This window comes from Atheta coriaria, unplaced genomic scaffold, assembly GCF_025399875.1.
Source record: "Atheta coriaria isolate IRGN ID8LTWV9N9 unplaced genomic scaffold, Caltech_Dcor_3.1 hic_scaffold_7_pilon, whole genome shotgun sequence".
Lineage (NCBI taxonomy): Eukaryota > Metazoa > Arthropoda > Insecta > Coleoptera > Staphylinidae > Dalotia > Dalotia coriaria.
The window spans coordinates 2,462,861-2,479,269 of record NW_027045449.1 but is presented as its reverse complement, the minus strand read 5'-3'; the positions used below and the strand labels follow the sequence as shown (position 1 = coordinate 2,479,269).

Genomic DNA, 16,409 nt, shown 5'->3' with positions numbered 1-16,409 from the left:
ATCACATAGGATAGTTAAAACGAAAATTTGAGTGATGAAATTTTAATTCTTAAGAAAAAATTGCCAAGGGGGGGTGCTTGATACTTTTTTTCGACGATTTTTGATAATTAATATCTCTAAAACTAAAAGTGATAGCTACCAACGAATTGTTGATTATGAAAGATTGGAAAATACTCTATCAGATAAAAATATAAAATAATTATATTTCCAACAGTAAAATGTCAAAAAATGCAACTAAAAGTACTAAAAAGTGATATTTTTCAATTTTTGCCCATTTTATTCAATCGCGAATATCTCGTAAACTAAAAGAGATAATTAGGATCGCATCGCATCAGATAGAACAGTTAAAAATGAAATCTGAGAGATGAAATTTTATTTTGACGTGATAACGTCTTTAACACGTTGAGGACGGCGTGTACCACCGGTGGTACACACGCGTCTGGTCTGTGAGACGGCGTGTACCACCGGTGGTACACGGCTCATTTGAAACGAGAATTATTCATTTTTGACTACGCCACTGGTTAGGTTATATCTTCTCCTCGTTTCACCTATACAATCAGGGCCTTGCATCTTTGTCATCAAATGTGTCACTCAGATTACATATTATAATAAATAGTGACCGACCAAAGTTTCAGTTTTGGCTTCAAATTTGGTTTCGGCCAAAAATTGGCTGAAACTTTTGGCAGAACCGAAACTCAGTGTTCGTGAATTATGGTGCGTCGTTCGGCTAACTCGCGGCTAAGTCGTGGTCGTCACTTGCCATCTCAGTTTGCACATAGCTTCGGTCGGACTCTAATGATAAAGGCATTCATTACAAAGAAAATAAATAAATGGCGACGCAACTGCAAAAACAATCGCTTTTTGATACAGCAATGCATAACCACCAGTGGCGCACAGCTGAATTAATTAGACGGAGTTGAAAATGCTCAAACGCCGCCCGATGCGACTGACACCCAAAAACCGCGCCGTCCTCAACGTGTTAAAATCGTTTTTAGTCGGGTGACATGTTCAGAAACTTGTGTCACGAGGCCGATCGCAGGTATAACGAGAGAGAGAGAGAGACGGACCGATTTCCCGTCTCATCTCGAGCGCTGCCAGTCATTCCGTGAAACTTGACACGCGGAATCCACACGAGCGGAGGCAGGCATAGCGTTCGAGTGAGTTGACCGATCATCCGTCTCTCTCACTCTAGCGGCATACAAACGAATGGAGATTTTCTCGTGCGGTTAAGTTTTCGTTGAATGTTTTAGGCTCCCCGCACACAACAAACTTTTTATCGGCCGATAACAGTAAAACAAAATGTGAAGTGCAAGTGAAGTGTTACAACAATTGCAACAAACAAAACTTATATCACCAATAAGACGTTATCACGTAAACATCTCGATCGTAAACCTACTTTACAAACAACCATTTTTTATGAAAATAAGATTCAGGACACCGTACTAGAGTAGCGGTAGAAGTGACTCGATTCAGGGCACCGTATGAGGCTAGCGGTAGAAGTGATTCTCATTTAGTGCACCGTGCAAGGGTAGCGGTAGAATTGACTCGATTCAGGGCACCGTACGAGGCTAGCGGTGGAAGTGAGTTGTATTCATAAAATATAAATGGCTTTAGGACCTTTTAGCCCAGGAAATTTAATTATTATATATTTTACCTGATAGAGAATTTTCCAAACTTTTATAATCTTCAATCTGCTTGTGGCTAGCGCTATTAATTTAAAAGATATTCGTTACCAAAAATACTTAAAACAATATGACACAGCATTTTATTACATCGCAAAGCCAATAAATTCTTTTCATATGCCGAGAAATATTGAAAGTAAAAGTAGATTTCGTGTATGTCGGTTATTTCAACATTGTGAAATTTTAGTTTTGTCTTCTCAACTACTTGTTTATCGGTATGTTTGTGTATAAACAACTTTTTTTGTTCGACTCACGTGTGAATTCGCTGCATACCTGCCTTGTACCTGGCTACGCGCAGCGCACACGGCAGTCGTTTTACCGCGTGGTCCGCGAACGTGTCTCTCTAATCGCAACGTATTTCGGTCATCTGCGAAATATTTGCAACGGGCACGTGTGGGTGTTTTGTGTGAAGATTTGAGGCGGTTAAGTGCGAAATAAGTATACATTAATCTGCCACGAGGTTTTTGTTGATAGAATATATTCCAGGATAAAAAATCTCTTCATCAATACATAGGTAAGTGTGTAATAAATTTTATTCACAAAAAGTTTAGGCGGTTAACCTTAAATTGCTTATTAAATTTCTGGGATATTAATTTTAGTTGTATTATCTTAATTATAAACACGTGGTTGCATTTTTATCAGAATTCTTCCGGAACGTGAGTTATATTGAAAGTTGTTTGTATACGCACTAGTACTCGTTGCGTTAGGAATTGTAGTTTTTTTGTCATACCACGCGAACGCGGTGCCACAATAAGTTGGGAATAATTTTCTCAGATGCAGAATTTAATTCTGTATCTTGGTGAATAGAAATTTATTGCAAGAAAATTTTGTAACGCGAGTTATATTGATAGATGTGTGTATACGCACTAGTACTCGTTGCGCTAGGAATTGTAGTTTTATTGATATAACACGCAAACGCGGTCTTAAACTTGGCTCGTAATAATTTTCCAAGGTGCAGAATTTAATTCTTCATTTCCCTGTATTGAAATTTATTGCGAGAAAATTCCGTAACGCGAGTTATAATGATAGTTGTGTGTATACGCATTTGTACTCGTTGCGTTAGGAATTGTAGTTTTTTTGTCATACCACGCGAACGCAGTGAAAAAAGGGGATTTGTTTACCTTTTTTCACTCGTTACCCTATTTTTTACATCCTTGTTCAGTATTCAATATTAATAAGCCGTGTCTATCAAAATAAAAAAAAATCAGAATATGGGGCAAGTAGGCCCCCGCCCATAAAAATTTTGCTATTACATTTGTATCCATTTTTTGTTTATATATTTTTTTTTCATTTCTTACTTCGAATTTGTTGATGTCAATTATTTTCCCCTCTTATTTATCAAAAATTTTAGAGGGCCCACTTTGCCCCTCAATTTTTTAAGCCACCTGAATTTCAGGGGCCCACTTTGCCCCCCCTTCCCCTACTCGTTGCGCTAGAAATTGTAGTTTTATTGATATAACACGCGAACGCGGTGTCTCAATGAGTTCAGCATAATTTTTCCAAATGCAGAATTTAATTCTGCATCTTCCTGTATTGAAATTTATTGCAAGAAAATTCCGTAACGCGAGTTATATTGAAAATTGTGTGTATACGCACTAATACTCGTTGCGCTAGGAATTGTAGCTTTTTTAGTATAACTCGCGAACGCGGTTTTAAACTTAGTTCGGAATAATTTTCCCAGATGCGGAATTTAATTCTTTATTTCCCTGTATCGAAATTTATTGCGAGAAAATTCCGTAACGCGAGTTATAATGATAGTTGTGTGAATACGCACTTGTACTCGTTGCGCTAGCAATTTATTATAACTCGCGAACGCGGTCTTAAACTTGGTTCGTAATAATTTTCCCAGATGCAGAATTTAATTCTTTATTTCCCTGTATCAAAATTTATTGCGAGAAAATGCCGTAACGCGGGTTATAATGATAATTGTGTGTATACGCACTTGTACTCGTTGCGCTAGGAATTGTGGTTTTGTTGTTATAACTCGCGAACGAGGTTTCAAACTTAGTTCAAAATAATATTCCCAGTTGCGGAATTTAATTTTTTATTTCCCTGTATCGAAATTTATTGCGAGAAAATTCCGTAACGCGAGTTATAATGATAATTGTGTGTATACACATTTGTACTTGTACTCGTTGCGCTAGGAATTGTAGTTTTCTTGTTATAACTCGCGAACGCGGTTTCAAACTTAGTTCAGAATAATTTTCCCAGATGCGGAATTTAATTCTTTATTTACCTGTATCGAAATTTATTGCGGGAAAATTCCGTAACGCGAGTTATAATAATAGTTGTGTGTATACGCACTTGTACTCGTTGCGCTAGGAATTGTGGTTTTCTTGTTATAACACGCGAACGCGGTTTTGAACTTAGTTCAAAATAATTTTCCCAGATGCAGGATTTAATTCTTTATTTCCCTGTATCGAAATTTATTGCGAGAAAATTCCGTAACGCGAGTTATAATGATAATTGTGTGTATACACATTTGTACTTGTACTCGTTGCGCTAGGAATTGTAGTTTTCTTGTTATAACTCGCGAACGCGGTTTCAAACTTAATTCAGAATAATTTTCCCAGATGCGGAATTTAATTCTTTATTTCCCTGTATCGAAATTTATTGCGAGAAAATTCCGTAACGCGAGTTATAATGATATTTGTGTGTATACGCACTTGTACTCGTGTACTTGTACTCGTACACTTGTACTCGTGTATTTTGGTCTTCTCAACTACGGGCTTATCACTACGTTTGTTATAAACAACTTTTTTGTTTGACTGACGCGTATTATCGCGACGTACCTGCCTTGTACCTGGCAACGCGCAGCGCACACGGCAGTCGTTACACAGCGTGGTCCGCAGTCGTTATACCGCGTGGTCCGCAGTCGTGTCCCTCTAATCGCCACGCGTTTTGAGGTTTTAATTGGATTATTTAACGTGTATTCTTTCGGCCATCAGCAAAATATTCGGGACGGACATGTGCGACTGTTTTGTTTAATGATTTGTCGGGGTTAAAGTCTTCTTAACTAAGAAATAAGTGTTTGTTAATCCCTACGCGAGTTTTTAGTTGGTAGAATATATTACAGGATATAGAATTTCCTCATCAATGCAAAGGTAGGTGTGTAATAAATTTTTTTCACGGAAACTTAAGGCGGTGTAACTTAAATTGATTATTCCATTTGAGGGATATTAATTTTGCTTGTATTATCTTGCAAATTACAAACACGTGGTTCAATTCCTATCAGAATTATTAGTCCCGTTTCCGAAAATAACATGCATGATTTAATTATTACAAAGACGGTTTTAAAAATTATTTGAGGATTATTAAAATAACAATATTCATGTGGTCGACCGCGCTCACTTTGCCGTCGGCCGTCGGCTCGGTCATTTTTTCGCTGAACACGTGCACGTTTTTAATCGAATTTCAATTGTTAGCATCATTAAATTAAGAAGTCTCTTGCTGACGTAATAAAATCTTGTACGGAGAATAGTTCTTCGTTTTCGTAGTCTCCGTATATCTTAATATTTACAAAGAATTACCTAGTTATTTTTATCGTATTTAAAGGCAGTAATGCCACGCGCCGTCGCTTGCCGGGTGTTGATTTAGACGTTTTCCGCCGGATATTCTATCAATTTATGATGATGCTTCACTCGTCGGTTTAATTAATTAATAAATATATATTCACAATATATTAAAATGTAATTGTTATCTTTTCTAGCACCTTCTTGCGATCATTTTCAGGTGAAATCTTTTAATTTATATTAAAATAATTTTGTTTCCATATAAATTTCCGGTGTCATGATGTGAATATTAATTATCTTTGTTGTTTCGAAAATTTTCTTTTTGTAACACCCTGTATATTAATTTTCCTAACCGCACGTAGAAGATTGCCTTCATTTGTGAGTTTTGAATGTTAATTGTTTTGAACTTGGGATTTTCTTTCTGGTACACCCTGTATATTAGTTTTCTTTTGTGTCCGTGAAAATTTTGCTTCAACTGTTGTTTTTAGGATTTTCTTTTTTGCACTTTGAATTTTCTTTCTGAAACACCCTGTATATTAGTTTCCCTGATCGTCTAGAGAAAAGGAGCGACGTTTGTAGTGTTAGTGATAGTTTTTTGTTTGCGTTGTAAATTTTCTTTTTGTAACACCCTGTATATTTGTGTTCATTTTCAATCACCTAGAAAATAGGCTATTTGTTAATTTCATTATCCCGGTAGAACTTTACAAAGTAGTACTTGTTTGCATGTGCGCGACTATGCAGGTCGTAAGTCCTGCTTCAATATGGCGGCACGTATTCTGTTGACATGTAAAATATAAACTTGTATTCTATTGTAAATAAATAAATAGTGAGATATATTTACTTCTTTGATTTGTACGTACGCCTTCTATCACTACAGGCACAGGTCTCTAAGAGAGTTCCCTCTCTCAGAGGATGATCCCACTATAGAAATTGTTAAGGTATTAAACTTGTATTATATTACATTGTGTTTATTAATAAAGAAATGTTTAGAAATAGTATGTCTTATGCTTTGAATGTACCCCTTCTATCATTTCAGGTACAGGTCTCTAAAAGAGTTCCCTCTCTCAGGGGATGATCCCCTCTATATAAATTGTTAAGGTAACCTGTATGATTTGTGTGCTCCATCTTTCATTTCAGCTATAGCTCAGAACTTGTAAGAATATTTTTAAGTGTCGCCTCTCTTGAGACGACTTAAAACTTAGAAATATTTGAACAAGACCTTATAAGGATTGTCCTTATAAGGAGTTCCCCCTCTCTGGGGGTGATCCCCCACCATAAAAATTGTTGATATGCCTGATAATTTCGGGGATGAAGCGCAGAGACATCGTAGCTGTAGGATGGGCCGGGAGCAATGGACGAACCGAAGCAGTGGGCTGTCTTATAACGACACGTGCCAAAAAATTTAAAAATTCCGTCACCCCTATTCTCTCTTTCTTTCTATCTACTCCTCTTCTCTACTCTGTTCTCTTCCTTCTGTCTCTACTCTTCTCTGCTACTACTCCTTGTTGTTCTTCTTCTATTTCTCTGTTCCCGCTCCTCCACTTGCTTTCATATTTCTCATATTGCCTTCACTTGTATTTCAATTTCTCTTATATTTCGTTGCAATTCATATATGCAACCCAAATTGCACCTGATATTTTTATATTTGAGAAAAATGCCTTCTATACCTGAGATTCGATCCGTGCCTGCTAGCATGCCAGCAGGTGCACGTCTCCACTCGACCACCGAGTGTTTTTATCATTAATGTTTGATTCTTCTATTTATGTTTCTACTTTTATCATGTTTTTAAAAACAACAACACAATTCAAGCAACAGTTATGTTATACCTGCGCCACGCACTTAAGATTTATATGCCATACTATTTTAATACTGAAAACGACCAAGAGGGTACCAAATAGAAATGTGCATAAGAATATAAGTGTAATAAATGTTTTATTAATAACTTTTAAAAATATATACATATTTTTTGAACAAGAAAACAATTTGCGACTATCATTTCCCGTAGTGGTAAAGCCTTGCCTTAAAGTACGAGCATCTGCAACACTTACGCTATAGGTATTACAAACTCCATGGATCGGGGCTCTCACAAACTTCTTCTGGGCACCAACGTTGTTTATCTGCAGGAAATAATTATAAATCAAAGTTTTTCCTATATGCGAAAAGATAAACGACTGCCGATGGACACGCACGCGGTGCATACGTAGACCAACACGACTTATATTCAGCGACGGCCGACGGAACATCACACGCGCACCGGTATACCGTCGATTAATTCGCGATTGTTGAACATTCAACGCGTGCAATCACATATACAAAACCCCGTTCCCGGTATATACCGATGATTGTTTTGAAAATTCATCGTTTTGCTTATTTACGATCTGAAGAAACTAAATTAGTCGCGATGAACACGCGCGATTCACTCGGCAACCGGAATGGAACTGCTTGCGCACAGCTAACGGCGACAACACGCGGTTACTATCAGTATTGCGATACGTTCGATGCAACGACCGAGGACATAAACAGGTAAACTCGATTGTCGCAGTCACGTAGAGAACCAACACACAATCAACTTTATTTTAATAAAAAAAAATACCCACGTTTCAGATCAAAATAGTGTATTTAGCAGTTCGTTAGAAGGGAATTTGAAAATATGGATCAAAAAGAACTCACAGAAGATACCACAGAGTCACTTTCAAACATTTCGGTAGCACTGAAATCTTCCGGCCCTGAATGATGAGATTGCCGCCGCCGCTGAGATGTTCGGGGTTCGACTTTGACCGGTCGTGATGTCCGACACTGCTGTGACATAGGCGCAGCCTTTGCCGGAAGTGGTTGTTTCTTCATTTTACGACTCTTTTTACGCATGCGATGACCACAGTTGGAACAAATCCGGCGCACCCTCTAAGAATAAAAACACACATTGATTAAGATATGTCAATCAAGATTTATAAGGTGCCTTAAGCACACCTTTGCTGGCAGCCTATTTGCTTACTTTCGGTTTTTGTTTTGGGCACTTCGATCGTTCGAGAGCAGCTTGTTGTTGATGGTACTCGGCGCACGATTTGTAAGGAGCGCGCTCTTCATCAGTCATACGCATCCATTGCTCAGCTGCTACTTTAACTCGACAAGTCGGTTTTCCAAGCTGTCGCGTTTCCGGCTGCCGAAGGAACTCGGTACAATAATTTAAGTACGCATTGTTGTACTTGTAGCGATTAAGGAGCGACACGCGAGGATGCAAATTCTAACAAAAGAAAATTAAATTAACAAGACTTGGAAGTAACACTCAAAATAAATGCTTACCCGACGATGGATCTTTTTACTACTAGAGCAGGAACTCATGATTGCTCACCACGCGCAAATCACAATAAAACGTTATAAGAAATAGAAATAAAAAGGGCACTTTTGACATACAGCAAAAAAACATAAAAATTAAACGATAAGCAACGATTGTTTCAAAGCTATTGCCTGTCACATAGACATCCCTAAATATTATAGAAAACAATGAGTTTTAATACCAAAAAGTTGTTTTAATAGAAAAAAAAATACAACAAAACAATTTCCCTCAGTTTACACCATTACTACTTCATTATGTTTTTCTTTATTTCAACCATACCTACCCTACCACTTTAGTTAGTATACAATACTAATTTATTTCGCACTGAGTGTTGCGCTACTCCGTCTCCTTCCCCTTTTCGCAGGAACAGTTGATGTGGCTTCCGAATCTACCTCTTCCGCAATGATACTCATAGTTTTCCGGGTGGTGCGTCGCGGAGTACGACTTCCGGAATCTGTAGAGGCAGCAGATGCAATGGGCTCCGGTGTGGGCGACTTCCTGGGTCGTCCAGGACGTCTTTTAGGTGTGGAAGCCTCTTCGAGATTTTTCACTTGTCGAGCGTTCTCCGCAGCGCTGCTGCTTGCGATACTCGACGGAGGAGACCTCTGCAGAAGATTTACTTCCTCCGGATCAGAAGTACCCTGGAAGTCGTCCTTATCCAACAATTGCAATCGGTCTATCGAGCGATCATTCATGAGTTGCTTCTGATTTCGTGTCAAGCGACGTGCTTGCATAAGGTCTGACGTTTCAGAAGTATTTGCAGGTGTAGTTTCTTGTGATTTTGGCGATTCAGCCTCCCTGGCTTCTTTGAGTTCTGATAATCGACGAGACATTCTTCTTGGTGAAGGTTTCACCTCTTCGATAATTGGGTTCAAAGCAACCACATCTACACTTCTTGCACGTAGACTCCTCCTTGCGGCTGTTTTGGTCGGTGTAGGCGGTGTATCCGTAGACATGCTCCGTGTCCTCTGAATCGCTTTTGGTATTTTAGGTTCTGGCGTCACAGATGGCTCAGCTATTTCTGAAGATACACTACTTCTTCTCGATCGAAGCTGTATCGTCAAAGTAGGTGCATCACCTTTGCTTGAAGAACTTCTGGTTCTGGTTCTTTTTTTCGGTGTACTTGACAGTTCCTCAATTGGCTTCTCTGTTTCTTCGACAATTTCTTTGATTTCAAGATTATTCTCCTGTAGTTGTTCCTTCACACCATTGCTAGATTCAGTGACAACCGTATCCGACTCGCTCTTTGAACTAGTTTTCACTTCATTGACATTCTCGTCGAGATTCTCGTGCGACGTTTTGCTACCTGAAGCACTGTCAGAATCTGCAACAAAAGCAACATCTGCTGTTTCTACTTCAGAATTCGAATGTTCAGTAAGACTGGACTCACTCGTGGTATCACTCTGGCTACTTGTTTTACCATCGCTGCTGCTACCAATGCTGATAACCTCTTCTACAGCAATAGTAAGTTCCTCCCGAGAGTCTTCATCGTTTATCGATTCCATCGATTGAAACATTTCCTCAGCTGGAAGTGGTTCTGCATCATATCCGATATTTCCTTCGGGATTTTCAACAACTTTTTCTGTCTGTTGTTGGCCAGAAATAACCAAACCAGCTTGATAGTCGGTCTCTTGCGGTTGATTGTAGTTATTCATCACGGGATCAATGATGTAATGATGGCTACTGCTTGCTGGATTAGATAAGTCTTCATAGATGTTAACTTGGGGTTCGGTATCCGCATTTTCCGCACCTGCTTCCTCAGAATCTTCCTTTTGACCATCTTCCTCGGTTACATCAACAATTTGTACACCATCATCAGAAGATGCTGCTGTTGATTCTTGTAACTTTATCGCATCATCCTCTGAAGCAACAGAATCAGCGAAATAATCAATAAAAGAAGGCCGCTCGAAATAACTTTTGCTGATTACTGGTGTATCAATCAACTCAATAATGGGGATTGATTGATTCGATGGTTTAGGGTTTCCGAACCAGTTGCTTCATCATTTTGAGCATCCATTTCAACAGCAGAAATATCCAATTCCGTTGTGTTTTCGGAACTCTTTTCAGTTGCAGACCTACCCGAAAATGAAGAGGTTGCACTCGTGCTTAAATTCAACTTTGCCGGTTTTAGTCCACCAAAAGTTACATTAGAAGTATTCGAAGCATGTAGGTACGAGGCAGGAGCAGGTAATTTTGTCGAATCAGTTTTTGCTGGCGTTAGATCCAACTTAAATATCTTCGTTTCCGAAGGTTTTGATGACCCAGACCAAAACATTTTAGTTATGCTGGGTAACGTACACGGAGTATTACCTCTGGGCGAAGAAAAGTAATCGACGAAACCAGGACGTTGAAAGATGCTCTCGTGAATCTTAGGCGTATCAGTTAAATCAATAACAGTTTTATTCATAATCAACTTTGATTTGGGTGTTATTGGTGTTTCCTCTACATCTTGCATGTTCTTCTCTTCTAAACTGGCTTCTTCATTTGTAATATTAATGTCTTTATGTTCCACATTTTCAGTCTCCATGTCTTCTATACTTTTATCTTCCGGCTGTTCAACATCACATACAGTAATTTTCTTGGTGTCAGTAACATCTACTTCATGTAAAACAGTTTTAGTTTCCGATTCACCCCCATCTACACGGACTTCCTCAGTGTTTACTGTTACAACTTTACTCTCGTAACGAATTTCCTTCGTTTTAGACTCAAGAACCCGTCGATTTAGGGATATGTTCTTATTTACAGAATTATCACCACGTGTTTGATACGTGTCCCTCGCCTTTGGAGTCAAAGCAGAGGTGTCCACATCATCTGCACCAGTGAAAACAAACACCGATTTGAAGACTTCTGGATTTTTAGTTTCATTGAGTACTGGTGATGCTGTTGGTGGATTAACTTCTGGTAACGCCTCCTCAACATAACTTTTCTGCATAGACTCTAGAAATTTATTAGCGTTCAAATTGCCTATGCTAGTGCTACGCAAAATCGATGGTTCTACATCATTAAACAAAGTAGCATCTGCCACATCTTTCACAGGTGCATCTGCACTAAGCTTCCTTTTCCTGGTTTCATTTTTTTCCTGGATTTCCTGAGGTACTTTCTGTGACTCGTCAAAGGATGGCTCAGCGGAAAAGTAATCTGTAGTTGTGCTCTCCTTAGTATTACTGGTACTGATCGGTGCTATTATGGAAAAGCTATTATTGCTTGAGTTATTCGATGTCAGACCAGTGAAACGCACACTTGGCGTGGCCAACTTAGGCGTCATCGACCGCCTTAAATCAGTCAAATCTTCAGGAGTGATAGACTCGCCTCGGTGCGAATGAGTGGTTGTTTTCAGAATGCTGAGTGGTGTAGCAACGCCCATAGTTTGATTAGCGTTGGGTGTTTGAGGGGCGAGACTACGATGAAAGTAAGTCTCAATAGTGGTCATGTTCATCATTTCTTCATCGCGTGATTTATCGAATCGCATTCGTTTCGAAGGTGGTTCCTCCCTGTCTTCATCCTCATCCTCTACTTTTTTAACTCTCGGTATTAACTTCTGCACCCCACGAGTATAAATAATATTTTTCATTGATGGAGTGTCTCGTTTACATGGAGGACAAACGAAAGGAAAATCTTCCTCGGTAAGTTCTCCGGTACCTTTCCAGGAAGACTTACAATTCACAACACAAGCTTTCACAAAGTCATTGTTAAACTTTGCTCGTTCCTGTGAGTTACAAACATATGCACCCAAACTCTTTGTATTTCCATAAGTCAACCCTTTCAGATCTAAACAAGTACTAATAACTTTCTTAGTGACTTCAGGAAGAATGCTATCCAATGTGTTCTTTACCAACGAAGGCAATGCTTGTCTCTTTGTTGCTTCCTTATCGTGCTGCATGTAGAAATCGAGAAACCTTCCTCTTCTTACGAAATAAATAGTCTTAAACTCTTCTCTCCGGGAATAATTCGACATATCCATGAATTTCAACAAAGCCAATTCTTCACTCTTCGTAAAATTGAAACTCACCAACTGCATTAACACATCAGCTTGTAGGCATTCAGAGAAGAAAGCTTCCAGGAGATCATCATCACTGTGTCTCCTTTCAATCGACAAAGCCTCAAACAGCATCTTATTACGTACATGCAGTTGAATCAAGTGTTGGACATCTTCCTTGTTTCCTTTGGTGTTTCTCGCCTTCATGTACTTCAACGCCAATCGATACTGCCCTTGAAGTTGCAATATCTTTACAATAAATCGATGCTGTTCGACAGTCAAATCATGAGGATGTATTACTCTGGATACCAATTGACTAATCGCAGGTTCCAACTGCCCGCGATCAAACTGCCAGAAGGCCTGAATCATTTTTGTATTACTCATACTCAAATCAAAGATTTGTGGGAATTTGATTAGAGTCGCTGAGATATTTTGATTGTCTTGAGTGCCTTGGCAGTGTATGACTAAATCAAGCATTGCATACGCTAACAATGAGTGCGCCATTTTGACATCCAACGATTCATTAAAATACGTTCTCAATAAAGTTTGCATCGTCCGCGGGGGATAAAAACCCTGCATATTACCATTTTCAACATCTTTCCACTCATTGCGCAATGCAGTTACATTTGTCAATTGATCAATGAACAAATAATCATTAAAACTATGACGATCTAAAGATCTTAGATAATTGCGGCGCTGTTGATATAAACAAGCAATTTCTTCGACTGGATAAGTCAAGTTAGATTCCGGTAAAAGTTTCATGTTGATCATCCAACCAATTACATTAAAATACGCGTAATTTTTCTGCATCCATGTGAGTTGTTGTTTGATAATATCTGGATATACAAGGAACGTATCACAGTGCTTGACAACAAAGTGAAACAAATCTTTAAGATTGCCAAACTGCACTCGACATGCAGTAATGGCCGCGCTCAAGTTCGCATCGAGTTTCGTACCGGAGTAATCAAACAAACAAGCGCAGTATCTATCAACATGTGATTTCAATGTTTTAGTGCGTTCCCAACCCCATTTTAGTAATAGTTCTAGTGATAAACCGACTGAACGATGACTTCCATTACCCCAAGACGTAGCGCACTTGCATAACCATTTCAACATTTTTCTTTCCAATGCGATAGACAACAGAATATCACATTGTACATTTGTAGCAGCATCTACAGGCATATCTTGAAACAATGGCGCCAAACCCAAAGTCCGCGCAGAGTTATACCATTCCTGCGGATGCATCAATGCAAGAGGACCTGCCTCCTCTAATTCTTTAAACAACCCACGCTGTGCGCCTAGATTACTCTGACAAACGACCTCAACTTCAGTCAAAGTCACCAAATTGAACGCTAACGATGACGGTCGATAATGTTCTTCTAGTCTATTCGCTCCAACATATGGATCAATGGACGACGGATCAATTTGCGCGTCCAAAATGGCGTAGTCCTTCGGGGCGTTACCTTCAGTCAAACACAAATGTGTCATATAGTTCATGTAGTGTTGCTGGTAGGCCAAATTAGGCATTTGTTCCTTGTACCATTGATTCAAATCAAACAGACTTAAATAAGTGTGGGACTTATGTTCGTGACAACGCACGTTCCACACCATCATGCAAAGCGCATACTCATCGTTCACAGACAAAGTTTCCGCATGTGTGTTATTCTGATTAACTTTAGTGTAAGATTGTAGTTTGAGGCAATTTGCACCGGTTGCAGACGTACAATGACTGCGATCAATCATGCGTAAATTTGCTTGAAATCTTACGGAACAGCCATGTAGACCACGATAGATATATCCGTAACCTTCGTGATAATCTTTACTTTCGTAGCTTAACGCGTATAACGCTGCTAGTGGAAACGCATCATGACACCGACCTGTATAACTATACACAGCCCAAAAGTAACAAAACGCACGCGGGTCGTCTATAGGTTCCTGAATTGCTATGAATGACACTGGCATGTTTTCTTCATAAACTGGTGAAGTGTATTCGAGATCCAGTGAAAGAAAGTTCCAGATTTGCAAAGCCCCGAAATTATAGCCGACGAATAGACTGCATAACTGCGGAGCGTATTGTAGTGTACTCACATCAACTTCTTTCTTAGATGCAAGAATAACATTTCTACCTTCGGGCGCTTTCAGTTCAAAATGTACTCCTGACACCTCTTGATCGTTGAGTAGAATTGCGACGTGTGTTCCATCTTGTTCCGCAGCGATTTTATGTGATTCTAAATCGAGGATATCGGTTTTTGAGAGGAGTCTCAATTGACATGGACGTGATTCGTTGCGAATATCTAATACATTCGCTAGTTTTCTTGATTCCGAGATTAATTCTCGACATAAATCAATGAGGTAAACTGCTCCGCCGACTGTTCCCACTGCGATGATGCCGTCCAGGGCTGATAAGGGCCCAGGAAAGGGTGTGTCATTGCCTGCATTCACTACATGTAGTGATGTTACCTATAAAATAGAGAATTTTACGTTTTATGGGAATTTTATATTATATGTATTTTAGAACTTACATGCTGAGGAATTTCTATAGCCCTGAGTACTTTGGCACATGATAAATTGTATATGCAAACCATGCCAGTGTGAAGGCCATATTCTAAGCCTACCACTAGAAGTGTGCAATCTTGATAGGGAATTTTCAACTCTTGAATGCAAACGATTTTTGCATTTGGTTCTTTTGCAACTGCTCCAAAACACCATACCGAGCGCACTTTTGCCGACTTTGTGTAGAATACTTGAAGATATGGGCCTATAGCCAGCCAGGAGTGTTTGGTGTCAAATGAAATGCCACCAATAACATCATTTTCATTTTCTGGTAAAAACAATTTGAAAATATTAAACCATTTGAAGAGGTTACATATGATATGATTCAATGATAATAAATTAAATACACTTTGTTTGTTTACCTGCATTAGCTGATTCTTTGTATAGATCAAAAATTGTTTCAGGAATTGTGAAGAACTGTTTGCTGGAGTAAACTGATTTGTATTGCTCCATTTTAGACTTTTTGCTTGAGTTAAGCAAATTAGATGAAAATGTTCATCTAAAAGAAAAACACAACATATTAAAAACTGCACATAAACTATAAATAAATAACATTCATTACATGACAAGATGTTGGTTCATGGAATGCAATGTACTACTGAATATTAAATTTCAAGAAACTTACATGTGGTTTTAGAATTTTCAGACACACACAACATAAATTAACTTCTTGACGACGCTACATTCGAAACTCTTGTCGATAGTTTAACTAGATGATTACCACACAATGTTTTAAATGTTTGATCACAAAAAACGAAACGCTAGGGGTGATAAACCCTTATTTTCTCTTGAAGTTTTGATACTTTTCAGGTTAAGGCGATCAACCGCCAGAAGCGGCAAACCTGTGCGGCAGACGCAGGAAACAATTAAGCGTTAGCGGTAGGCAACCCACATTACACCCTTTTGAATTCTACAATCAACTGACATAAAATATTATTCAACAAAGTAAATTAAACATAAATAACAAGGAAATTAAAATTACAGAAGCTTCCTTTAATAAACATTTAACTGTTCCTTTTGATAGTTATCATAATTAAATTTAAATGAAAGCTTCGGTTTTATGATACAAATTTATTATGCTCGTAACTTAGACACAACATTCCCTCTTTCTTTGCATGTTCATATATTTTTTTGTATTTTTCCGAATTTTGACCACATTTTTTTGTGTTTTCTTCTCGCTTACAAAGCTAAATGTCCGTCGATAAATTATATCTTAGAAAAAACGTTTCGAATTAAAGTACCAAGAACGAGACATCAAACGCAAAGGATATGTCGCTGCAAGTTCATTTTTCATTTCATAGCAGACACACAATATGAGCATTTTCACACGCCTTACATTAGTTCATTTGTTA

At 38.6% G+C, this 16,409-nt stretch overlaps 1 protein-coding gene across 1 annotated transcript; it reads right to left on the bottom strand.

Moving 5' to 3' along the window:
• Nucleotides 1-7,792: 7,792 nt before the first annotated feature.
• On the bottom strand, nt 7,793-15,922 carry LOC135795307 (protein ELYS homolog). The gene is given in 7 exon segments (XM_065306940.1): nt 7,793-8,095; nt 8,187-8,435; nt 8,495-10,471; nt 10,474-14,964; nt 15,027-15,325; nt 15,420-15,556; nt 15,683-15,922. Coding segments are annotated over 4 exon segments (6,510 nt in total). The 5' UTR covers nt 15,511-15,556; nt 15,683-15,922; the 3' UTR covers nt 7,793-8,095; nt 8,187-8,435; nt 8,495-8,842.
• Between the last annotated feature and the right edge of the window lie 487 nt (nt 15,923-16,409).